At 47.4% G+C, this 26,803-nt stretch overlaps 1 protein-coding gene across 1 annotated transcript in view; it reads right to left on the reverse strand.

Moving 5' to 3' along the window:
- The window catches only part of grin2aa (glutamate receptor, ionotropic, N-methyl D-aspartate 2A, a), a 136,049-nt gene that overhangs the window by 48,581 nt on the left and 60,665 nt on the right, over nt 1–26,803 (reverse strand). Inside the window, exons 3-4 of the mRNA XM_061223313.1 lie at nt 12,678–13,270; nt 1,585–1,699 (exon numbers count right to left, since the gene is read on the reverse strand). Of these exons, the coding sequence (XP_061079297.1) occupies nt 1,585–1,699; nt 12,678–13,270 (708 nt within the window). The remainder of the gene's footprint in view (nt 1–1,584; nt 1,700–12,677; nt 13,271–26,803) is intronic.

The raw sequence follows: 26,803 nt of genomic DNA on the forward strand, positions 1-26,803 counted from the left end.
GGGGAAAGTCATCTCAGCCACCACCGATGTGTAACACCCATCTGGGTGATGCACGGCAGCCATTTTGTGCCTCACCAGACACCAGTGATGAGACAGTCAAAACTCAAGCAAACACTTCAAAAGAGAGGGTTATCAGACTATCAGAGCAGCCAAAAAAATTTAATAAATCTTCCAAGTTGCGAGATTAGCTCTGGGACTTAATAAATATCTCTCTTCCTAAACCTTGTAGAAATGAAGAATATCAGAGACTGCTACATGATAATGATCTGCAGGTCACATCTTCTACCACTTGGCAACAGCGCCATTAACATAAAGAGACATGGGCTGTGGCCCCATTTATTAGACTGTGAGAGCTTCCGAGAGAGGCTGTCCTTCTGCTTAATGTCCCCCTTTGAACCTTGAGAGCGAGTTCACTTCAGGAGTCCATTTAAGACCCAGGTACCAATTAAGAGCATTTTATTATCCATTAATAGTCCTTTTCAAGGACAGAAGTTTTAGTTTATAAACAGTTAATAAATCACAATTCGCACTAGATAATGGTGCTAGGGCCTATTAATAGCTTTGATAGCTATTGTTTGGGGTTTTATGCCACAGGAGCTATATACATTTTATTGAGTCGTGAGAAGCATTGATCGGTTGATTCACCGGGGGTCATATGCGGGGACCTGATGTAAGTTTGTTTAAAGTAAGGTCCCTTTTTGCCGTTTTCCTCCTCCGGAACTGAGAGTGAGGAGAGGCCTGCAAGCACGTTCGCCCGCTCCGGCGCTTGTGAGCGTCCGTGTCAGTTTCAGAATCACATCCCGCCAATTAGTTTCTCAGCGCCATCGATCAGGACGTGTAGCGAGCCCCCACAGCCCGCACCCCCTAACTCCGCGTCCTCCCCCGAAGGATCAATTTTCCATTGTTTTGCAGTTATAATTGTTCTTCAAGCTCCATGTTCATCGAACCGCTTCCCCCCCGCCCGCCGTAGGAAATGTCAAGCCACTGAAAACGGAGAGCGCGGCCACTTGTGAACCGCTATTCTCACACATAGAGTTCATATTATTTAATGTATTTTCTGCAAGTGAGGGTTTTCTCCTTCTCTTTTTGAGGAGATTCTAATGAGCTGGACTTGCGTACGTAGTGTCTTATTAGCTCTCCAGACAAAATTTCCGGGCAATTATCGAAGTCAAAATGATTTCGCTACTTTCCCTGGTGTAATTAAAACAAAGGGCAAACCCGGGCCCGGCATTGCCTGAGTAATGGCTGAACTGAATGGAAGTGAAATTAAACATATCTCGGTGACGCTGCTCATACACGGGGGCCCCATTCGCCAGTCGGACAGCTCTGTTGTCATGACGACGACTCGCCGCCCCCCTCGGCTAACCGTGCCGGTGAGGTCCGAAAACGAACACGCGCGACAGAAACACTGCGGCTTCAGGCAAAGGGAGTGTTCCTCCTTCAGCTATCGTACCACACACAGAGACACGACGACATCGCCAACGTTCTAGTGCTCCCCTCTGCCGGGGGAGGCAACCACACAGTCGCTCAGGGTTCAGACGCCATGGCGCAGTCAGGAGCAGTCTCGAGTGCCTCGAGCCTCACCTTCTCCCACTCGCGTTCCTTGTTGAGCACGATGACCGCCAGTTTGGGGTTGGCCTGGTACCCGTCCTCGGTGAAAGACAGGTCCCTGCCTTCCCAGGTCACATTCATCATGTACCTGAAAGAGAGAGAGAGAGAGAGAGAGAGAGAGAGAGAGAGGATGAGGCAGAGCGGCGGCCAGCGGGCCTTTAGCCCGGGACATTAATCACCCGGCTAAGCCGCGCGCTTCCTTTATCACAGACGACGGCCGGGGTCCTGTGACATCAGCGCCTTTCAGAGCCCCAGTGCACGACACCGTCTAACACGAGCTGCTAAACCCACGGCTCAAACCAGGCCTTTCAGTGCTAATAAAAACCTGCTAATTACTGACGTTTGTAAAGGAAGCGTTTGTTTTCACTGATGTTCACAAAATGACGTCATATCATATTATGATTACGTGCTGTCAGGAATTTTGTAATCCTCAGGGTTCTGCAGGAATAGCTGCATCTGGAGAGTTAAAGTATTTCAAATACATTTTTCACCTTGGTCTAAAGACACACACACACACACACACACACGTCACGTTTTCATTTCATTTATTTTTCCTTTCACTGTGAGCGGCTGACGAGTGTACACCACAGGTCCAGCCGGATTGCTGGACGGCGAAGCGCTGGATGACTCCAGTAATCGATCCCCCCTCCCCCCCCACTCCCCACCTCCCAGCCACCCCTCTTCAGAGACAGCATGAAAGGCCGGCGTAAGAGAGAGGATATATGTCGTCGAGTCCAATTACATCCACCTGGGGGAGAGGGGAGAGAATCGATAAAAGGTGCTATCTTCCTCCCACAGCCGACTCCCCATTCACAAATGGCCCTCCTTATTTCCTTTTTCAGCCGTCGTCCCCCTCCTGCCCCCCCGCCCCCCGCCCCCCGCCCCCCGTCCTCCGGGCTTAACAGACTGTGACATAGGCAGAGCCGCAGCGCCATTAGAGCACAGCTCCTTCCCCCCGGGCAGCTGAGTACTGTACCTCTCCTCTCCCGCTTCTTCCCCATTAAACAGCACATCTCTGCAGCGGGTGAGCTGCCCTGGCGCAGCCACGGGCACGCAGTGCTGCAGGAGGGAGATGGCGTCATTGTCCTCACGGTGGCACGCTGGTGGCGGCCCGCCACGTGGGGACGTTTGGCCCAGGTTTTGGTGGAGGAGGCCTTGAGTAGGGCCTGCCAAGCAGCCGTCCCCTGCACTGCCCATGGCTGCGTCCACCCGATGTGCCTCGCTCAGCAGAGGTACCGCCTGACCTGGATGTTTAAACGCGGCTTTATTCCTCCTTTTCTCTTCTCTCTTTTACAGCCTGAGCTGTGTGTCTGCCGGGCCGCTCCAGCCCTTTATTCTCCACCGGAGCTGACATTTCATTCAGGCTCCAGTCCCCTGGCCCGGTAGTGAGGCCGGCCCCCAGCCACAGGCAGTAAAGGAGGGTGGCATTGAGCACCTCCTACCCTCGAAGGAACGGGACGCTCCCGCCAAACTGCAGCCGGGCAGAGACGAGAGCACCATCGATCCCCTACGCAGATAAACGACCTCGCTGAAAACCCCCTCAGTAAATCAGGCCAGATCAAATTTCATACCTTTCCTAATCCGCTTTCTGCGTAATGGGGTAGGATCGCCGGGATGCCCAGAACGGCTGCACTATCCGTCACACGTAACGTCCTCCAAGATATATACACCTTATATCTCTGTTTGCCTCACACAGATGACAAATTATTTATCAAAGTTTTCTTAAAAAATAATGGGTGAAAACTCTGGACCCTGCAAAAGGACGGTTCTGCAGAGTGGCTTCACGGCAGCCATGCCCGGTATATTTCCTGTGCGAGCAGATCTGACCTAGCTTTGTGGCGTGATAAGGTTTTCCTCTGAAAATTGTCTGTGATTGAAAAGGTCTTTTCACTCTCTTCTCCTGCAGTTGCGCTTAGTTTTGCTGATGCATTTGGAATTTCAAAAAACAACTGAAAAAAAGGAAATGGGGAAGGTGGGGGGGGGGGGGGATTTGCATCGACACTCAAATCCCTTTAAGAAAAGGTATCTCACCCGAAATGACATTTTTTCGCATACAGTCCTGGTCGTTTTCCAAACAGACAGCCTGACTCTGAGAAATTGGATGCTTGGGCACCGTTTTTTGGCAGGGAGAATTATTTCCCTTTTTTTGTCACATATTTTAGGTCATTGGCGTGACCCAAATCAGCTGCGGTATGAATGAACTGCTGCAGTCAACTACCCCCCCTGTCCCCCAGTGCAGCTACGCCCCAGTGTACGTCTGTGGAGAAAATAAGAGCGCTTTGAAAGGGGAAGGCTGTATGAGTTATGACGGCAGGCACCGCAGTCAAACGTCCTCTGACTTCTCCTCCCCATTACACCCCCTCAAAGAAGCAAATTAGATTTTAACAAGGCGCTCCCCCCCCCCCTCCCCGCTCTCCACACGATGGCCCTGTTGTTAAAATGGTGATTAATGTAGATGCCTGTAAATTTTTCTTTTTTTTGAAGGCTGAGGATGAAGCAAGTCCCTAAATCTCTGAACCAATATGCAGACGGCGTGCGGCGTCTCCTGTCTGGTTTAATAACCGCGGACAGGCACCCAGGGCTCGACAGTGACGGATACGGGTGAATCACTCCGACACGTTTCGCAACATGGGAGCTGAAAACACTTGTTTGGCTTTCATCTTAATTGGCTAGGTTTGCTCCTTTAATTTTGCACCGCCATATGGGACGCGTCTAAAACGACACGGGCATCAAGGTATCAGAAAACTCATTACCGATTCCCATAAAGGTTTTATTGTCCATGCGTTTCACTCCCCGAGCAGATATCCTCTCACAATTATCAGCATTCAATCAAGAGCAAAGCTACCAAAAGCATGTTTTTGCACAATTATTCTACTCTCATAAACAGGGCACTGACATGAATCAAGCTACAGTAAGGTCTATGTTCTAACAGATATTATGGAAGGCAAACTTTAAACAGTCTTTAAACAGTGTTGCCACAGCAGAGGGGGAAGTTAATCAGTGTCTGTAATTAGGTGCCAGTTCTGCAGCCTGTTTCCATACGTTTCAAACCTCCTTCTCCACACTTTTCATCCTACATAATTACGCACTGCAGTGTCGCACAGCGGACAGTTTATACAAATATATAGAGCAAAAGCGTCAGGGTGGAATGTCGGATAGTTGGCCTGCTGACAATCGACAAGAGATTATCTACCCTTTCCTTCGCAAATTAAATAGCATGACCCGGTTTACTGATGTCCTGCTCCCCTATAACTGCCTCTATTACCTTGCGAAAATATAAGACACATCCCAGTGATGCATGTTAGGATGGCCAGATGCTATACTGTTGCTGGTCAAATTAAACTATGAACTCAGGGGGATGGGTGGGCATGTTATGTGTAATGTTTTTATTTCAGTATTATTTTATGTTTGTTAGTCAGCAAATGATTCAGATAATTGTTCAGAGAACATTTTGCGCATTCGCCAAATTCAGGATAACCCAAACTCTTGAAGTCCAACGAACGAAGCACCAACGTCTCAAAATACAGGGCATACGCCATTTTTAGCTGCAATATGGGACATCCCAGCTTTGACATGACCGTTCCCAACTCTCATTTTACTGCATACTGCTGCAGCTGGTCTAGATTCGCTGACTGCACTCAGTCCCGTTACAGGCTCCAGACTACATAAAAACAATACATCCGAACAATACAGTGCATTAATATGTAATGCAATTAAAGCATCCAAACAAAAACAGCTATACATAAAACTGTAAGCAGAGAAAATATATTGCAGCTGTGTTGCATACATTTGGCCCATAAAAAAATATTCTTACCACTTACCGCTATAAGAATAATTATCATGTGTCAACTATATCAGGGGAGGACAAATTATACATACATGCGGTTGTCCTCTAGGCAACCAAGCTCCTAAATCTGGTTGTCCTGATGCTGTCTTTGGTTGCCCAGAATTGTAATAGTACGAAAATATGCTTGGGTTGATCTGATCTTGAGCAAAGAGATTTTTTTCAAGACAAAAAACAGTTGTTATGTTAATGCTTGAGCCAATCAGGCAAGATAATTTGCCTGATTGGGCAATTGTGCAATATCTGCTGCAACAGGGAGCAACTTCACCCCAAGCCGTTATTTTCTAAGGTATGCTGGAAATCGTAGTGCTTTTCCACCTCAACAATTAACTTTCTATATTCCATCTTTCTCAACACTCTCACTCGATGTGTTTACTTTGTGCTGTGATTGGTGATTGGTTTTGGTGAAACCTTCCCTTTATTTGGGCTGTGCATTTAAATGGATACCGCAACATGTACTAAATATTTTTATTTATGTTGGTGACCGTTAAGTGATGTTAATGTTAATTTGGAGAGGTTTATGGTTTACTTAAAGGCAGATAGCAGATTTGTCATCTCGATGATGACTGTGTTATACTTGTATTTTTATGATTTGTCGTTCTCCTGCGATTTTAAAAAATGACATTTTGACAATTTAGTTCTATGGGTAGCTTGTTCTCCAACATAGCAGATGAGTCAAAGTCACATTTGTATTAAGAACAATCCATAATTTTCAAACTTACAAATGTCATAGGCCGTGCAGCCAGATTACTTTACAGAAATGTATTTCTAATATTACAAGAGATTTTAGTCGACACATTTTACAAAGTTTTGTTACGGCTCATCTGTGTTACCTTTCTAAACTGAATAATTTTGGTTTTCGACTTTGTTGATGGCGTGTGAAAGAAATAAAGGATGGAGAATGAAAGAGTGGGGAGATGATTAAAAGCTCCCACATGCCGAACGGAGAGCCAATTAAAATTCACCAAACAAATAGTACATTGTCCTTTTGACAAACGTTATTCATTTCCAACCAATTAGCTGCGGTTTAGAGAAAAAAAGAAAAGGCATTATTATCTGGTTGTCCGTTGGGCTTTGCGTTGCTGAGGTTTGGTTGCCTGAAACTAAAATCTGGTTGTCTCGGGTGCCCGGACAACCAATTTGTCCACCCCAGATTTGCCTTAATATGCTATATATTTATGTTTAGTTGTAATGACATTATGTTTAATATTATACAATTTTGATCACCCTTTTCCTCTGCTAACCTGACTGGACTGTGGATGAAACTGAGCTGGGTTGCCACCCCCAGTATGACTGACATATACGTTGTCAAAAGAGGAATTGGTGATAAAGAATGTATAACTGTCAAAAGAGGAATTGGTGGTAAAGAATGTATAAGTGTAAAAAGAGGAATTGGTGGTAAAGACTGTATAAGTGTAAAAAGAGGAATTGGTGTAACTGTAAAAAGAAGAATTGGTGGTAAATGTCAAAAGGGGGATGGGTGGTGAAGACTGTATAACTGTAAAAGTGGCTTCTGTCATTCCCCTGAGCAAAGTACCCAGGTCTGCTGTGGCAAAATGTCCACAGATGGATATTATGCAAAATAATATGTAAGATATGCAAGTCACAGCTGCTAAGAAAATATAAAATATGAAGGCTTGTAAGGCCCAGCTTTGCCCAAGTACAATGGAGGCAGGGGTGTTATGGAGCGGTGATGGGGGGGTTGAACCACTTCAAGCTATACAGTTCAGAATGGCTGAGCTTCCCACCAACATGACCCTTAACCCAACAGCATCGAGGGGCCTTCAAAAAAGGGTCTAGTAAAATGATACCATGCTTATTATACCAAGAGACAACTCAAGATCAATTCGACGTAATTTTTTTAGCAGGGATGTTTACTTTTATTTAATTGTAGCACCTTTTCTCTTAGGTTTTAAAAAAAAATATGTTCGGAACACTTTCATAACAGTAGAGGGCTTTAAAAAGCAGCATATGGCCAGTCGCTGATTAGTCACAGCTTCAGTTGTTTGGGTCTTTTGTCTCATTTTAGTGGGCGAACATGAGCTCATCTCCCTGCCTTTGTGCACTTGCTTTACATGTCTGACAAAAGAGCTTCATATCATAACCCTCATGGCACAGGCAGTAAAATCACTTTAATAACACAGGCCGGGCCCTATTAACTATTTTAACTGCCGGCTTCAGTGGGCGGCGCCATGTTTTCTACTATTGACTTCCTGTTTGAAGTGGCTAATTAAAGCCCAGCAGGTGAGCGTGTCACAGCATCTCAGCCTAGCGAAGGTAGTAAGAACCTCCTGCCAGCACAGATTAGAAACGTCAACGGGTTCAGAAATGTCTCCCAGGAGAGGCGCGGGAGATTGTTTCCACCTACACAGTACCTTCCGTGAATTCAGCCGCAATATCTGTGCGCTCTCGTAGGCTGGCCCTACGTGTGACAGGCTTTTTTTTGCCTTAGCACTCAATGTACTTTTACCATAGAGACTGGAAACCGAGGGAGGTCAGAGGACCAGAAAGTTGTAGATATTTGCAGATATAGTACTGTAGACTACAGTATTCCATGGCCCAATATGAGCAGGAGTCCACAGCAGTGAAACTCTCCTTTTAGCCTTGGGTCAGTGCTAGGTCACTCCTGTAGTATTGTGGGAAGTAGTATGTAAATTGGTTACTGCATCACAGTCAGGTGCATGGGAGGAGTGCACACGCCAATGTGTGGGGTGAGGGAGGAATGGGGAAGAAAACGTTTGGTTTAAATAAAACAACTAATTGTACTCCCACTGCTGAAATAAAAAGGCTTTTTTCTTGTTATGTTCCTCTCTTGATATTAGAAGGCCACACAAAGACCAGGGAATTAAATTATGTATTATAATAATCTTTAAAAAATATATTAATTCATTCATAACTTCAAGTCGCCTTCAGTCAGCATCTGTGGTTTATCATACGCGGCTGCATGAATGTGTGGGTATGTCCTAACATTCAGAATCTTATTACTGGGGCAGCCCCTTTGGGGGTTACACAGTTTCATTAACATGAATCACTTTTGTTTTGGCTTAAAAAACACGGCGGTTCAGGCAGTGGCCAGGGTCCCCCTGCCCGCCGTCTAGCACAGACACAGCAGCACTGTTAGCCAAAAAAAACATCCAAAATGTTCCTCACCCCCGGCCACTCGCCTGAGCATGTCTCACTGTGTCCATAACCGGTGGTGACGAGGACCATATGACACGCCTCTCCCAATTTTGCAGCGGACAAGCCGCTCTTAGGCAGTGTTTTGTTTTTTCAAAGTGGGGTGGTCTGGGCCAGCCAGCCTGTTGTGGGCTCTACAGGCAGAGGCGTCAGTCCTGTTTGACTGGCGTGTGACTGGCGTGTGACTGGTGTGACGTGCGTGTGACTGGCCTGTGACTGGTGTGACGTGCGTGTGACTGGCCTGTGACTGGTGTGACGTGCGTGTGACTGGCCTGTGACTGGTGTGACGTGCGTGTGACTGGCCTGTGACTGGTGTGATGTGCGTGTGACTGGCCTGTGATTGGCCTGTGACGTGCATGTGACTGGCCTTTGATTGGCCTGTGACTGCTGTGTGACCTGCTGTACTGATCTCCAGGGGCCTGTGAAAGAGATGTTCCTGCTTTCACTCAGCAGTTCTCCAGTAGCTCAGTAGTCCTGCTTGGTAGTGCAGCCCCAGGCCTTTACTGTCTTGCATCTTGGTGTGTTTGTCTCTTCCCACTCACACCTTTTTTCTCATTACATTTAACAGCAAATAATCGCCTCACAGAATTAATTCAATGTATTTACATCAACCAACTTGTTGAGGGCACAGTAATATTTGTTTTTTGGTGCCTCCTCAAATGTTTAATTCTGCAGCAGCGTATATGTTTAATCAGTGTGTTCTCATCCAGTATCAGTGTTTAATCTACTGTAATGCTGAATATAACAGTGTACTACAAGACAAATGCCAGCACTGTGTTGGAAGATGGGAACAACTCTCACTGACAAGAGCCGCTGCTGCAGCATGTGAGTAAGTGCTGTTTGGTAGCATAAATTGCCGGATAGTGTGATTTGACAGGCAGCATTAAATGACGCCGCATCCTTTGAGGTTTCGGTGGAGCTGTGTAAAGTTTGTCATCCCACACAGCCCAAACACGCCTTGGCAGTCAGAGCTCGGGGAGGAGGGCCCGGGTTCGACTCCGGGCTGTTGACAGGTAATTTCAACATGCATCGCTGATTTATGGAGGCAGGATTTTGTTAGGGTCCACTTTTTTCCCCCCGCTGCGCCCAAGATGAGAGCGATAAATCTGTCATAACTCCCAAGTTTTTGCTCTGTAGACGGCGTATATCTTACAGAGCTCCGGCACTCCATTTTACCCAGAGAGTGAAATGTAGCTCGGGCCAGTCGGGTGGCTCTTTTTTTCCTCCACGCACACTTATTTGTGAGGCCGTTTGAGTTAAGACCTCAGAGCCAGAGTATCCCCCTTCCAAGCGCAATGGAAAAAGAAAAACAAATTGAGACGCTGATTTAAAAGCCGCACAACCTCACTGTGTCCCGGTGCAAGTGCTTTATGGCTGAAATAATATTCAAGGTGAGTCATAATACCGCTATATATACCGTTTCTTTGTTTCGTAGCGAGGAGCTGGCTGTGCAGCGGGGTAACGGGAGCGCATAGCGACAGTGCGCTCTGTGTTTTCTCCTCGCTGAGGCTCATTGAAAATGACTGTGCTGACGGGTCCCCTGCTGAGTGAGCACTGTGTCCCTGAATCGGGGCCCTTCACACAGCAGCCGTGTGGATAGAGTGAAGCAGGGGCGCTGAAAGGCATGCTGGGAAAAGAGAAAGGGTGTCCATTTTGATGGCGGTTCCCTGCACCTTTCGGTATTGCGCAGCGGGTAATATCCTGCTGTGCACATAAGATGTGCAAGCCTGAAGAGAAATGCCGATTAGCACATGGTCCAGTGCACTCTCGACCTGAATAAGGTGGAGTAGATTTCACGCCCTGGTATTCAAGTGCACTGGGAAGTGCTTTAAGCACCAGGCCACAAATGAGCTAAAAGGTCTCTGTGACATGAATCAGAATGGTCTGGTTTTGTGCATTTTGTTTATTTTATGGATCGACTGAACCGTCAAGCACATATGGCTTGTGCACGCACACACACACACACACACACACACACACACACACTCAAGCGCAGCCAACAAACACGCACACACGTGCACACTCAACAAGACACACATGAGTACACACACACATGCAGTCATATTATTCATGCATTTTATGCAGAGCGCATTAAAAAAGGAAATGCATGCTCCTGTAGCCATCGCTCTTTCCTGTTGAGTCATCCTCCAGGATCTGAGACCCTGGAGGTTCATTTCTCAGATGACACACAGGCCCTGTTGGCGCCAGCATCTCCCAGGCGTTTTATCTTCCGCTCTGCTACCGAACAAAACCAGCCCCCGGAAAGGGGAACAAAGCAAACAAGCTACCTCTGGTCACCGCAAGTTTTTTTTTTGGTTTGTTTAGTCACGACTGGCTTCTGAATCTAATCCGTTGGAGAGAAGCCCGTCTCTAGTAATCCATGAATGGATCGACGCGTCATCGTATAAATACTGCCAGCCGAGAACAGCTGGCAAACACCGCGACCAACGGCGGGTCTGACAGCTTCCAGTAGGATCTCACTCACGGTGCCTCCTCTCCCTGTACCAAGCTGGCTGAACTGCGACAGGTTGACGGACAGGAAGGCAGGCAGATGCTGGCGGTCCACCCCTAACGCAGCCTCGCAGGCCGAGATGAATGAGGAAACAGTGGAAAGTGGAGAGGAGGGCAGTAAGGGCCTGTGTTCTGATAAAGACCTCCTCCGGTGTGCAGAAGCTCATTTGGAGTGGCTGCCCACTGCTCTCAGGCCAGGCCAGGCCCGGTGAAGAGGGGGAGAGCTTGTTAGTGTGGCTGCCCTCTGTGCTCTGTCCCGTAGGACCTCGGAGTGACTGGAGAACCCCCCCCTCCCCGCCTCCCCCAACCTGGCCTTACACAATCCACTCTGAGAGTTTGCCACAGCTCTCCTAATTACAATGAATCACATTACATTATATTAGGCTCAGATTGCTTTGCATTGGAAGAGGAAGCTCACCCCCAACCATCATCCTCTGGATGACACGCAGCGGCCATTTTGCTCCCGAGAGCTCAGCACATGGCACTTGCACCAGCATCCTGTCTGACCAAGCCACGGTTTGGGGAAATTGCTCAGGGTTGTTTTCTTAATCTTGAGGGTTATGTCTTCGTGCAGCCTTGTATGAGACAGCCCTGTGCATTCTGGGAAATGACAGCGCTTCCAGCCTGCAGGACGCGAGCTTTTCATCGGAGCCCGGCTTGTGTTGACAATCGGATCCATTGTCAGACACAATACGAGATGCCCTTGTCCGTAACAAAGCACATACCCTGCATTCTGCGCTCAGCGGCAGACTGATTGGGCTGGATGGTTGCTGGAGCAATCAGCAGCGCAGCTCAAGGGGACGACGGCAGTGTCCGCACCAGGATTTTAACAAGCAAATCAACTTCCCCAGCCCACACTGCTGTCTGTCTGCCGCTCAGATGAGTAAGGGCTTAGCTAAAGTATCTCATCGCTCTCCAGGGCCAACTAATGATGCTCTTCAAGCCCTCTGTTTAGAGGACCCGTCTTTCATTTTAATGAAAGCATTTAGTGCATCCGTTTTATTTTGCCATTTAAAAATATTAGCAGACCCATGTAGCCAGCAGACCCTGATATTCTATTCATTTCATGAAAATATTTGCAAGTGAGTCAGAATTTGAGTCTCATTGCAACTGCAGAATTGTGAAATGTTATGTTACCGATAGAAAGAATAATCCAAGGACAGCACTCTCATTCAGATCTCTGCATTAGCACGGAGGAACGTTATGGGGAACGCTCGCTGAGAAAGGCCTGGTTGCCACAACATGTCTGTGCTAATAAAATGCAAAGACCTGATTGCCAGTGCTTTCCTCATTGGATTATAGTATATTAAATTAATTAAGGATTCAGCGCTCATGAAGATAACATTAGATAATTAAACTTAAAGCACGTTTGAATATTTATACCAATTGAAAACAAGCCAGTAACATCATTCCAAGCACGGAACGGGAAAAAAAGCTGCATTATTATCATTTACTGGGAACTGAAGCAATTTAGTGACATTTTAAAAAAATATTTGCAATGAAACCAGTGTAGTGTACTGGGAGGTAAACGTACTTGTGTAGAGCACTGGGAGGTAGCTTGGTTTTCTCCAGCGGGCCGTAGCAGCTGGTCTTGGCCTCGGGGATGTCCCCGAACTCCTCCAGCATGGCGGCGGCGGCGCTGGTGATGATCCCCAGCCCGTCCCGCACCCGGGCCTCCAGGGGGTAGTCCCACTCGTCGTAGGAGACGGAGATCATCCCCGAGGGGAACTCGTCGGGGGTCACCTCGGTGTTGCCCGTGGTCATGCTGGGGACGATCCAGATGTAGCCGAACCCCGTCAGGCCCAGCGTGCGCGCCTCCTCCAGGATGAAGGCCGCCTCGTCCTTGTCGCAGTACAGCAGGATGACGGGCGAATGGATCTTCTTCAGCTGGATGAGCGTGTTCATGTCCCCTTCCACCGCGTCCAGGGTGACGGTGTTCTGCAGGTCCCAGCCCACGAAGCTGTTGTCCACCGTGGTCTTCAGGATGGCGATGAAGTCCTGGTAGCCCGGGTACTTGGTGGTCACGATGGAGAAGATGTGCCAGTCGTACTCCTCCATGATGTTCAGCATGGCCAGCGCCTCCTGCTGGATGGAGGCCCCGAACTGGAAGAATGTGGACTTCACATCCTGTTTGGAGAGAGGAAAATGAGAGCAAATGAGAGGAGGGAAACAGAGCATCCCTGTGTCAAATGTGCTGGAAACCACAGAAGAAGAATTTCCAATGGATCCTATTCATCCCAGGAGATCAGCAGTTTTGAGATACTCAAACCACCCAGTCTGCCACCAATAATCCTTCCACAGTCAAAGTTAGATCACATTTCTTCCCCATTCTGCCATTTGGTATGAAAAACAGCTGAACCTCTTGACAATGTCTGCAAGCTTTTATGCATTTAGTTGCTGCCGCATGATTGGATGATTAAATATTTGTGTAAACAAGCTGGTGTACAGGTCTACCGAATAAAGTGCTTGCTGACTTTAGATCAGTAGTTTCAAATGTAAACATTATTTACCCTCATGTCCAGAGCAATGTAAAGAGTTGTTTATATAAGGCAATGTGAACAGTACATTAATACAGTAAGTGTTCATTAATACTATTATGATATTATCAGTAAAGAATGCATTATTTGTGTTTGTGTAGCACCTTCCACCTTGCACAGTATGCCTCAGCACACATTGCAGTAATGTCCTCTGGCTTTAGGTGACCTGTCACAGTCTATACTAGGTCTCATTGCATGACACAATGGTGTAATAAGTGCTACAATAAATAAACACTGTCAGTTGCTTACAAAGGAGGGAAGGAGGAATCATTTATCATTCAGGTAATGGTGTACATGAAACCATTAATGCTTTGAAATATTATCATTGCTTTTGTGTGATAAACTTGAAGGACCCATCTTCATAATAACACATATTATGCAGCTTTTATGCTATACGTAGATGAGGTTTCTAAGGCAGAAACCGGGAAATAAGCATGAGTAATGATAATTTTTTTAATGAAAAATGACAGATTAATGTAAAGCACGAGAATCTCCATTAGGAGTAAACGCACTCCAGAAAATTCTCTCCATGCGCAAATGCACTCCACAAAAGCTGTAAACCTCAGTGGTAAAAATGCCCAGTTTCCGAACAATCCCTTAATTCACACTTGCAAGGCTGAATAAAACAGGTGCAAGGAGGGATAAAACAAAAAGCTTCCTGAAAACCTCTTTAGACGCCTGTCTCTAAAGTGATGAAAATCAGCCCTTTCACCACGCAGCTACCGGGGAATGAAAACCCTGGGCTATCCAAACACCCGCAGCATTCTGTAATGTGCTTATTTTTCCATCTGCAGAATCAAGCCTCAACTCTCCCATCTCCTTCGAGAGGACTTGCATCATCTCCACTTGATGCTATTCTGAGGCGCCTTACAAACTCAGCACGCAGGTAATTGGGGAATGTGAGATGACTCCATGCTAAAAAAGCAGCGGGGATCTGTTGTACTCCTTTGTGTTTCACCTCCAGAGGAGATGTTATGAGATTTATGTCCTAAGCAGATGGCGAGGGCCGCTTATACTCAATTCCACGTACTATCCCTTCATGCAGCTGGTTGGATATTTACGTTAGTACCTCAAAGACACCATGGCAGTGTTTAACCTGCAAGGCCTGGGTTATAAACTCAACCACATGTACCCTCAAAATGTGACCGTATCTTGAGTTCAACTGCAGTAAAACCCCACACATGTAACCTTTTCAGCATGAAATTGATTACCTTTCTTGGAGTGACCCTACCATTAGAAAAAATGATACATTGAATTTTCTATGTTTTTATTTTTATAAGTGGTACACCGTCAGGGTACAGAGTCTTAATCAAGCAGTCTTTCAGCAGTCTTAATAAAAGTTAAGCTCGACACATCTATTGCCGCAAAAAAAAAAAACAATTATAATGAGTGTTTTGTGGTAGAAAAACAGTCTCTGAGGACTGTGAAGTAAGTGAACTGTTGTTCACCAATTTATTGCCGAGTGGCATGAAAAATATTGATTTAAGGTTTCAAATTCAATAAAGAGGGTTTATCATAGGCAGTCTGACCCTGTGCACACAGGGTGCATGCGTAATGTGAAGATAATAGGAGGGTTAAGCAAACTGTTTCTACAGCCTTGGGCAAAATCCTGCTTAGTTCCACAAACATGTTGTTTTTCCAATTTATGTCAAAGTCAACGAATAGAAATCTCCTGATGGTTATTTCATCATAAAAAATATACCTGTTAAAAACAGTGTGGACACAATCTATGAGAATTGTTTAACAGTCCTGATATATTTAACATGAATGGCCATCCACATTTTTAATATTTTTAAAACTGAATAACTAATGCAATCCTGCATTGTTAGTCCTGAAGTATATCACATTCATGGCATGTCTAGAAAAGTGGACATGAAGGCTGGTAAAGTTCAGCCTAACATTCATTCAATATAATAAAAAAGAAAAGAGAAAGAAAAACAAATGATTGGCTGGCTACTATTGTCTTGATCTGCCCAATATCACTCCATCGGACGGCAGACGGCAGAGGTGGAAAGGGCCATGCTTTCATTTTGCTTTGTTGTCCTAAAGCCTTCTGCTGCCGTGCTGTTATTCCCAAATCACAAAATGGTGTGAAGAAAGGGCTTGACAGGAATAGCAGACATCTTGCATCTAAAAGCATCTTTCCACTATCACGCAGTGCTCACGGGATGGAGGCTGTTATAACACACGCTTAACAAACGTAAAGGGGCCCTCTGGCAGATGTGTGCCCTGTTCTCGGGGTGTAGATCAAAGCGAGACAAGGAGAAGAACAGAGAAACAAGTGCACGTACAAGCCCAAAAAATACGACTTTTGGCCCGGATTCAAACAACATCTGTTCCTAAACTTGCCGTTTTAAATGAATATAAATCCAAGTTGAATTGCTTTCTTCAAAAAAGGCAAATTTCCAAAACACCAAATTGTATTGGGGAAGCGACAAAATAAGAGTAATTGTATGAAAACGTTAAGGCAAGAGGTTGAATGAATCAAGGCCTTGGTGTGTTTCAGCCGAACGATAACATGAAGAATGCAAGGGTAAGGTCTTCTCACTGGCTGTGCCTTTGTGTATTTATATATGCCTTTATACGCAGGCCTGATGAAGGCTTCTGGACACAGCTGTGGCTGATCATAGACTAACACACCGCAGCTATGCTGCCTCCCCGGCTTCAGACAGACGTCACAAACCTACGACAGAACCCCCCCCTCCCTCCACACCTCTACACCCCCCTTACAAACCTCCAACTACACCCCCCTCACAAACCTCCAACAGCAGCCCCCTGCCTCCACACCTCCACACCCCCCTCACAAACCTCCAACAGCAGCCCCCTGCCTCCACACCTCCACACCCCCCTCACAAACCTCCAACAGCACCCCCGTCCCTCCACACCCCCTCACAAACCTCCAACAGTAGCCCCCTGCCTCCACACCTCCACACCCCCCCTCACAAACCTCCAACAGCACCCCCGTCCCTCCACACCCCCTCACAAACCTCCAACAGTAGCCCCCTGCCTCCACACCTCCACACCCCCCCTCACAAACCTCCAACAGCACCCCCGTCCCTCCACACCCCCTCACAAACCTCCAACAGTAGCCCCCTGCCTCCACACCTCCACACCCCCCCTCACAAACCTCCAACAGCACCCCCGTCCCTCCACACCCCCTCACAAACCTCCAACAGTAGCCCCCTGCCTCCACACCTCCACACCCCCCCTCACAAACCTCCAACAGCACCCCCGTCCCTCCACACCTCTACACCCCCCTCACAAACCTCCAACAGCAGCCCCCTGCCTCCACACCTCCACACCCCCCTCACAAACCTCCAACTACACCCCCCTCCCTCCACACCTCCACACCCCCCTCACAAACCTCCAACAGCAGCCCAAAGAGCTGGAGCAAGACCCCTCCCACCCCCCCCTCACACGGCCAGAGTGAGGAAACAGCACGACACGACCGCAACACCGGCAAAGCAAAGGGGAATAAAGGCAGGTGTGGAAGATTAACAGATTCCAAAAACCCTCAGACACCATGGACCCCCTGCCTGCCCATAACCCCTCACTCTGAAGCCACGGACACACCAGCCGGCCCCCTGACTAATGCGGTTTCATCACATACGGTACTTCAGTGGAAAGGTGTTAAATAAAATGTGCCAGGAAGCTTTAGAGGCAGCAGGAGAGCAGGTCTTTCAGCAGTGCAGCAGCATACTGTGAATGGCTGAACAGACTTATAGAAATGAAATATCATGTAAATGTATTTTTTATATATTAAATATCCAGCATCAAGTTCTTACAACACTTAGTAATACATTAGCAACTATACAAATGATGTATGCACATATTGCAGTATATTTCTTAAAAAACATACTGCCTTGCAATGTACCGTATGTATCATTTTATTTTCCAAAAGTCTATGTATTGCAATATATTCAGTTTATATAAAGGGTGGATCCCATTCAGTCTGCCTATTCCAGTGGTAAACCTTTGTTATGAAAAATGGAACATCTCACTCGATGCACATATACAAGGCAATGTCGCAGTATCGGCACAGAGCTGAAGATAAGGTTTTTGTGCATTTCAAGTAACTTTCCCCTGCCGTAATTTCACTGGACTGGTCTTTATTAACGTTGCTTTAAAAAGAAGCCTGAGAGAATTGATTAGTAGCGCAGCTCATGCATAGTTTTTCTCCAATGAGAGAAGTGCCACTGCCAGCCATTCCGCACAAAAACTGGCCAAACTGCTCTGGTGTTGCTTTGTTTCTTTGACGTAATTCACGTCATTAGGTTAAAGGTACATTCATCTCCACATGTATCTCACAAAGCTTGGATCTCTGCCATTGTACTTACATTAAATAAGGCAGTTTTTCTCCATTAACCTATAAATGGATACACCGACTTGACTATTAACACCTCTTAGTCACTGTAAAATACTGCCGATAGAATCATGGACTTGGCAACATAAGAATAGGTGAGGAGCTGCAGTGCGCAGGTGAGTCACACGTAATGACGTCGGTGGTGGTGACTAAATTGGCCAGCCTGTGACACAGTGTAATTACATGTTACATTATAGATTTGCTTACCAGTTTTAATCATCTTAGTCATAGTTACTTGCACAGCCTATATGTTCACATATTATCGAGGTACAGAGCAGGATGTTTTTCATTTGTCAACAGTATAATGGCAGTACCTCATCGAGGATTTGAACCTGCAACTTATTTATTTATTTACTATTCATTCCTTATTTTACCAGGGGACTGTTTCCACACAGCAGGATGACTGAGTTAGCTGGATAACTACAATCAGTAAAATGGCTAAATCTGGAACATGGGCTGAAGTAGAAATTGCTGCTGCAGTTATCCAGCTAAATCCTGCTTTGTGGAACAGGCCCCAGGAATAATTCCCATTGAGATTCAAAATCTCTTTTGGCCAAGACAGCAGCACGAAACGTGTGCCATAAAAACAAATGGCACTTAAAATATACAGTATCATACAGCACACCATGAATTTATAGTGTTCAGTACTTTAGCCAGCACTACATGAGCATTCATTGAGTGAGCAGTCCTTAATCCGGAATATTCCACACTTATTAAATGGTCTCATTTACAATCATGTTGTAGCTCACACCAGGTGCAAGGACTTGAATGGTATATGAGATTTGCTTCGGTGACCTTAGGTTGGAAGTATTGACAGTAATTTTTCCCCTGTTCCCTCACCATTATAATTCCGGGCCACCCAACACTGCTTAATGCTCTAAATAGGTTTCCCACTCAGGTAAAGTGCATCTTTACTCCAGCAAGCTCTCCCGTGACATCTTTGCACTGCAATCACACACGGCGCGATCAATAATTACAGACATTTTCTTATCAATTCATAGAAAATTACCTGCGGGAGGCAAACTGCTCTCCTCCTCTTCCACGCGGCTCATAACAAATTTATTTTACAAGGTTAAATTCAGCGGTGTGGATATTTTGACAAATTCGCTGTGTTGGACATAATAGCTTTTGAGCGGAAATTGCATTAGAACACAGCAAGAGCAGAGGGAGACTGTCCTGCAGTTAGTGTCGTGTAGAGTTTCCATCACTGCCAAAAAATTCCCCCCGCACCCTACCCTGTGCATGCACTCGGAGACAAAGCGGGAGGGAGGGAGAGACACAATGCAATAAAGGGAGAGGGAGAGGGGGAACGCGATAGACAGGGAGAGGGAGTAAAAAAGAGGGGAGTGTGAGAGCAGGAGAAGGAGAGTAGGGGAGTGAGAAGAGAGGAGAGGGACAGAACAGAAAATGAGTGCGTCTGTGTGAAACAACATGCGTGTGTGTGTGCCTGTGTGTGTGTGTGTGCCTCTGTGTGTGTTCCTGTGTGTTTCTGCTTGCCTGTGTGTATGTCGATATGCATGTGTGCATGTCTCTGCATGCATACTGTCTGTGTGTGTGTGCCTCTGTGTGTGTTTGTGTGTGTGTGTGTTCCTGTGTGTTTCTGCCTGTCTGTGTGTATGTCGATATGCATGTGTACGTGTGTCTGCATGCATACTGTGTGTGCGCGCGCGCGCGTGTGTGTGTGTATTTCTTGCGATATGTTCCAGAGTGGTTTTGTTTTCAGAGTGATAGCAGGGAGGCTGTGGGCACTTTTCACATGAAAGGCAGAGAAGCGGCAGCAGCAATACAAAGCGCCCTGCTCACGCTGTATCCAAAGAGCCTGCCTGCCTACCAGCAGCACAGAACCCATCTGAACAGCACCCCGCCCCGCTCCCCGTGCGTCACGCCTCACAGGGCCTTCACGCGGCCCGCTTAACCCCTTCACGAGCAGGGCAGCGATAAGCAGGCTGTGCTCCGCGCTCTGCCTGCTCGGACAGGGCCGCGCCCTCTCACCCGTGACGCTCCGCCCGAGAGACCTCCGGGAGAGACAGCGCGCGTATTTTTAGCCCGGCTCCAGGGGGGGCTGGTGAGCAAGAGATTGGGTTTCATTCCCCCAAGCAACCGCACATGAGAAACAGACCCCCCTGCCCCCCCCCCCCCCCCCCAGAACATCCCCACCGAGGCAATCAAAATGCAGGGAGCCCAAGGCGGCGGGCTCCCTCAGAGGAACTGGGGTGGATGAAAACCACAGTCCCCCCAAAAAATGACCACGTGAGCGCACCCCCCTTCCCAAACATGATGACCACATGAGCACAACGTCCCCCCCAAAACCAGGTGACTGCATGAACGCTACCCTCCTCCAGCTGACCGCGGTGACCGTGCGAGTGGCAGTGGAGCAGTACAGTACTGAACCAGAGTAACATTACTGTGAGGGAGGGGGAGGGAGGTCCTCTCACTGCCCCACTAAGCAATGACCCTCTCAGCCACTCAATACCCAGGTGTTCCCCTTATGTAAGGCCGCGGCTCTGTGTGTGTGTGTGTGTTTCTGTACCAGAGGACCCCCCCCCCCCCACACACACACACACACACACACACACACACTCAGACACACAAGTGTATGCCAGGGTTATGCACAAATCAGCACGCTCCCCTGAACCGGCGCTGGCAGTCAGGCTCATCTGCCCCGTGCTCTCAGATCCAGCGCATCAAACAGCACCTTGGGCGTCCCTCCTCACGCTGAGCGCTTCAACATGGCCGCCTGACTGCAGCAAGCGAACCCTGAAATAAAGACCGCAATGTACCCCAAGCACTCTCAGGTGAGAGGTGATTTATCAGTGCTTTCCTCTCCTAATTTTACAACATTTTGGGCTGCACAGACACAGATTAAGCTTAGCCCTGCACTAAATTGAGTTGCGAATGTTTGAATCTCCGTTGAAAATAGAATTTAGTCTCGGGCCCGGCTGAATCTGCGCCTGTGAAACTGGCCCTTTATTTTATTTTAGCACAGCAGTGCTAAAATAAAGAGTTAAGTTTAAATTACTGTTGAAGGGCAGGGTCTCACCAGGTAAATGCTAAAGAGAAAACAAAACCGAAGGTGAAGCCTTTCCTGATATTGTGCTTTAACATTAAATATTAAACACCAGCCCTCGCTGTAATATAGCAAGGGCCCCATTACTGTTAGCAAAAGAGTATCTCTATACAGCTTCAAGGGAGTAAATCTCTAGTCAAACGGAATTAAAACAAGGTTAAAAATTAATCAGACAGCCAACGGCTTGGTGGGGCCTGTATGAGAGAATGAGAGACCAGGTACGATGCAGCAGCTCAGAGATTAGACTTCACCCCTCCCTCCACAGATATTTGGACCAGTAAAGTGGAGTATGCAGGCTGTGGTCTCCCCTGTGCAGGGTAAGGCCGTTATGTGGAGCAGAGCCCTGAGCTGAGCATAGCTGCGCTGTGCTCCAGTTACCCTGCGTCTACCCTGCACACGCCTCGCTCCCTCCTACAGCTCTACTTACCCTCCCTCCCTCTCCCCCTCTCCCCCTCTCTTTCTCTCTCTGCCTCTCTTTCTCTCTCCCTCTTTCTCTTGCCAACCGGCAGTAAATGTCCAATCGACCAAACCGCCCGACCGCCAAACAAATCGATGAGTCACCCAGCAGGCCTAACAGGCGAGCCCACGAGCCGCGTCTCTCATTCCGCACACCGGACCATCGGGCTTTACCGCGCTGACATTAACCGCGCGTACGAGCCGCGCGATTGGCCGCCGCGCTGCCCCGCTCATCGTCCGCGGGCTCCGGGGGATTAGCGCGGTGAGGCGGGCCGCGTGCGTATGATTGGGCGCTCTAAATTTGGGGTGAAGAGAGAGACAAAACAAACGCAGCATAAAAATAGATTGATAAACACAGTCCTCTGAACGGAGACGCACAAAAGCCGGCGCGGCAGTCTCCGGCCCCGCTCCCTCTGAAGAGACGGGCGTCTGTGTGTGAGCTGCTACTGCTCAATAAAGAAGACAGCCCTGCTCCTGTCACTCTTTATGACCCTCTTAGGACAGCCTTTCAATATTTTATACCACCGCTCCCTCCTTATGATAGAGAGACAGACTCCCAGAAACACTCAGAGACGGGTAGAGGCGGGGAGGGAGAGAGAGAGAAAAGAGGCGGAAAGAGTAAAATGGAGAAGAATAAAGTAGAGGGGAAAGAAAGGAGGGAGGAAATGGGCGAGAATAAAGGACAGAGCAGGGAGGGAGGGAGAGGGGTAGAGATGGACAGAATGAGAGGGAGGGAGGAATGAATGTATGGGGTGGTGTGGTGGAGAGATGAGGGGAAAGAGTGATAGAGAGGTGGGGAGGAGAGATGATGGGAAAGAGTGATAGAGAGGTGGGGAGGAGAGAGAAAGGGGGAGGGAGGGGGTAAAAGAGAGCGGTAGAGAGGGAGGGGGGACGGAGCGAAAGCCCTCGCGGGCTCTGAGTGCGTACCCAGCGCACGTTGGCGTGGGGGTAACCGGGCAGCTGTCCAGACTACGTCAGGCAGGAACCCGTCACCACCCCGGGCCGGGGAGCTCGGCTGTCCCCGGATCCACAGCCCAACCTGCGGGAGCCCCCTCCCCCCCAGCCCCATCGCCAAACCCCCCCCCGGTCCACACGCTCCCTCTGGTGCCCACCTCTGTGCTGTGACTGCACTGTGACTGATCTGGTTTAAGCACTGCCGCAGTGTGCAGCTGAGACTCGCAATCCCCTCCTGAGAGAGCAGAGCTGCAGCAGTTCAAACTGAAACACGGTACAAAATAGAGCGCACCTGACCAGTCTGAGGCTGATACGTGTACACCAGGCCATCCGTAACATTTCGACACCATTTTAGATCATTTTACAATACGTTGTACAGCATTACATTTATTTTAACGGCAATTTGGATTTCACATTTAAGGTTTTTTTTCGTTATCAAACCTGCAGAGGGAAAGGGTCTGGAGAAAAAGGTGTATGTGTATGTTTACACAAAGGCGTATGTGTATGTTTAGAATAAATGTAAAATGATCAAATTCCTCAGAAAATTAATAAATAAAAAACACAAAAATGTTAATCTCGATCTGATCAATAAATGATGTTAGAAACGGGCCAGGGTAAAGAACAGATTCAGCACAAACATCTAATTTCATTATAGGCTGTTGATCCCCTCCTCGATGCATTCACTTAATCTGCAGTTAATTACCTACCCGTAATCACTGCCAGAGATCGCCTGAATAATTGAGGCCTAGTTGAGACCCGTAAGCTGAGACGGAACAGAAGGACTAAAAGGCAAGAAAAACTATTTTAAACACTTGCAACCAAATATACCCTCGACTGCCTCATATAACATAATGTGCTCTACCAATACTCTCACAACTCAGTGTAAACCCCAGTGGAGCCCAGTCTTCTCCCTAACAGCAGATTTTTATGAAGTATCCAATCAGATCACAGATACAAGTCATGTGATTCAGTTACGTGTGACATCTATCCCTGCCCTTGTTTTCACCTTAAAATCATAATAATACTAATAATAATAATAATAATAATAATAATATTTGACATTAAGTGCAAACTCCAAGCTAAAGCACTTGACTTATAACCATAAATATTGTTTGTATTTCCACCCAAAAATAACTCAGGTCTGATCCAGGAGCTGTGGATTTCAGACGACTAGACCAGCGAGCGGTGCTGGGGAGCAGATGTGCGCAGAGCAGCGTGAGTCCCTGCGCAGTCTGGGATGCCGTGTCCTTGTGACCGAGCGGATCACCTGACTCCAGGCTAGGCAACGGGAAGAGCTGGCGCACAGCCGGCCCCAATACGCCGAGGTACGGCACTACCAGTAATCGCAGCGAGATGCTTTTTTTGGCTGACATTAGCTCACGAGGTACGGGCAGTCGTCTGGCAGTCGGAAAGGTTGCCGGTTAAATGCCCCGCCCCGGGAGTCTTGAAGTGTCCCTGAGCAAGACACCTTACCCCCAATTGTTCCCAATGGGCCTTGCATGGCGGCCTATTGCCGTTGATGTGTGAGTGGGTGGGTGAATGAGAGGCATTCATCGTATGGATAAAAGTGCTGTACAAATGTAGTCCATTTGCCATGAAACTGCTGCTGTGGAACTGATCCTGTTGTCCCTACCTGTATTCCACCTGAACACCTGTGAGAACAAATGATGACCTTTTTATATTAAAGCAAGTTATATAAGTTAACAACTGCACAAAACATGCATTACATATAATGTGATATCAAATATGTAATATACACTCACTGAGCACTTTATTTGTTTATTTGTAGACCTATTTATTCATGCAATTATCTAATCAGCCAATCGTGTGGCAGCCGTGCAATGCATAAAATCATGCAGATATGGGTCAGGAGCTTCAGGTAATGTTCACTTCAACCATCAGTATTTCTGTAACTGCTGATCTGGGATTTTTATGTACAACAGTCTTTACTTGATTGGTGCGAAAAACATCCAGTGAGCAGCAGTTCTGCTGTCAGAAGGACCAGACTGGTTGAAGCTGACAGGAAGGTGACAGTATGCAGAAGAGCATCTCTGAACACAAAACACATCAAACCTCTTAAGTGGATAGGCTACAGCAGCAGTAGACTTAATACATCTAAAAGTCTAACAAATACCTAATAAAGTGCTCACTTAGTGTATTAGGACACATAAATCCAGTTATTGCAATATATGAAACATAAAGAAAAGATATATACAGATATATACATGCATAAAATGGTAAATGGATTGAGTGCAAAGGCTGGCTATATATAAATGACAGAGGGCTTTCAGCTTTTTGCCTAGTAAGTGTTCCTGTTTGATGTTGATTGGCTGCCAGGGAGCACTGCAGAGTAATTGGGCCTTGTCCTGATCAGCCAGACAACATGGCCCTTGGGAGGCTTCCATCAAGCTCTCTGCATGGAGCTGAACCCGACACCACAGGATGGAAACACGGGTGAGTAGAGATGCTGACAGGTGGATCCTCAAGGGATAGGTGTGGACCAAAGTCGTGCTTCGCGCAGCGGAAGAATTCACACACGGAAATAAAATAAAAGAAGAAAACAGTGTCTTGAAAATAGAATATCTCAATCCAGAAGCAGCTGTAGAAATGGAAGCATGTTGACTTGGTCTTGAGACTCCTGGCTATGCACGGCTGACCCCACCCCTTTGAGAAAATTCCACCAGTCACCTTTCATAAAGCATCTCTGTGCAGCATACCTGCCTGACAACAGTCTACGGCTGGTAAGGCGCAAGTTAGCTGGAGAGGAGGGATGGAGAAATTATGAAACTAAAGTTGTCATGGTAATGTACTAAAAAAAAACTGAAAGCAGAACAAGTTCCCAGCATCACCCACCACTCTGTGGTTTAATTTTTAAAATGATATAAATATAATTCTGTTTCATATAATGTTTTCATCATTAGCCCAGAGGAAATTAGCAAAATACGATAACAAAATGTACTTTTGTCTGTCAAAGTGCCATCACACTTTTGATTTCAAAACAATGACCAACTTCCAAAAGTTGACCGAACATACTAAATATGCCGAAACAATGCTGGCAGCAAGCGCACCAGTCTGATGCAGATGCTTGCTAGCATCTTTCTGAAAAGGGCACGTTGGGTCAGTGTGAAAATGCTTTCAGCATTTACTGGATAATCAGCAGTCAAGGTGACAAATAGGGGACTGTTACAACATGCAGCATGGAGGCTCCTGGTTGGGCTGCTGCTCTCCCCACCATTCATCAAAACGGCCTTTCCACCAGCACTCACAACCGCAGGGCCAGAACAGCCCCATCATCCAGCACAGTGCATGTCTGAGGACAACACGGTGTGTGTGTGTGTGTGTGTGTGTGTGAGCCTATGTGTGTGTGTGCGTGTCTGTGTGTGTATATGCGTGTGTGTGCGTGTGTGTGTGTGTGTGTCTGTGTGCCTGTGTGTGTGTGTGCCTGTGTGTATATGTGTGTGTTTGCGTGCGTGTGTGTGTCTGTGTGCCTGTGAGCTTGTGTGTGTGTGCCTATGTGTGTATATGTGCATACATCACACCTGGGTCAATACACTTCCTCAACCCATTTTTTAGACCCCAGCAAATAACCCTGCTGGTTCCTGGGAGCTTTAAAAGAAAACATCTCTTTTCACCAATATTCCAAACATTTTCTTTTCTGTCGGGGCACTCACTGTGTCACATGGTGAATCACCTTACCGCCTTTTATTCAGCACTCGAACAGAAACAAAGACAAGGGATTCACAAAGCGAACAAACGTGCAAAAACAAAAGGTACCGCCACAAAAGGCGGAATTAAAAGAGTCTCCAAATATCCAAACAAAACCTACACAGTGGCAAAGGTGGGAAAGCAAGTGGCCCCTTCAATTAGGCATCCGTAGCACCGGCTCCAACTGGCAGTGAGCCTCAGCTGCCACCATGCCTGTGAGCCTCAGACCCGGCGCCCTGATAGCCTCTGAGCCTCAGCCCCGGTGTCCTGATAGCCTCTGAGCCTCAGACCCGGCGTCCTGATAGCCTCTGAGCCTCAGACCCGGCGTCCTGATAGCCTCTGAGCCTCAGACCCGGCGTCCTGATAGCCTGTGAGCCTCAGACCCGGCGCCCTGATAGCCTGTGAGCCTCAGACCCAGCCTCCTGATGGCCTCTGAGCCTCAGACCCAGCCTCCTGATAGCCTCTGAGCCTCAGACCCAGCCTCCTGATAGCCTCTGAGCCTCAGACCCGGCGTCCTGATGGCCTCTGAGCCTCAGCCCCGGTGTCCTGATAGCCTCTGAGCCTCAGACCCGGCGTCC

The sequence above is a fragment of the Conger conger genome, chromosome 16, assembly GCF_963514075.1.
Source record: "Conger conger chromosome 16, fConCon1.1, whole genome shotgun sequence".
In the NCBI taxonomy this organism is placed as follows: domain Eukaryota; kingdom Metazoa; phylum Chordata; class Actinopteri; order Anguilliformes; family Congridae; genus Conger; species Conger conger.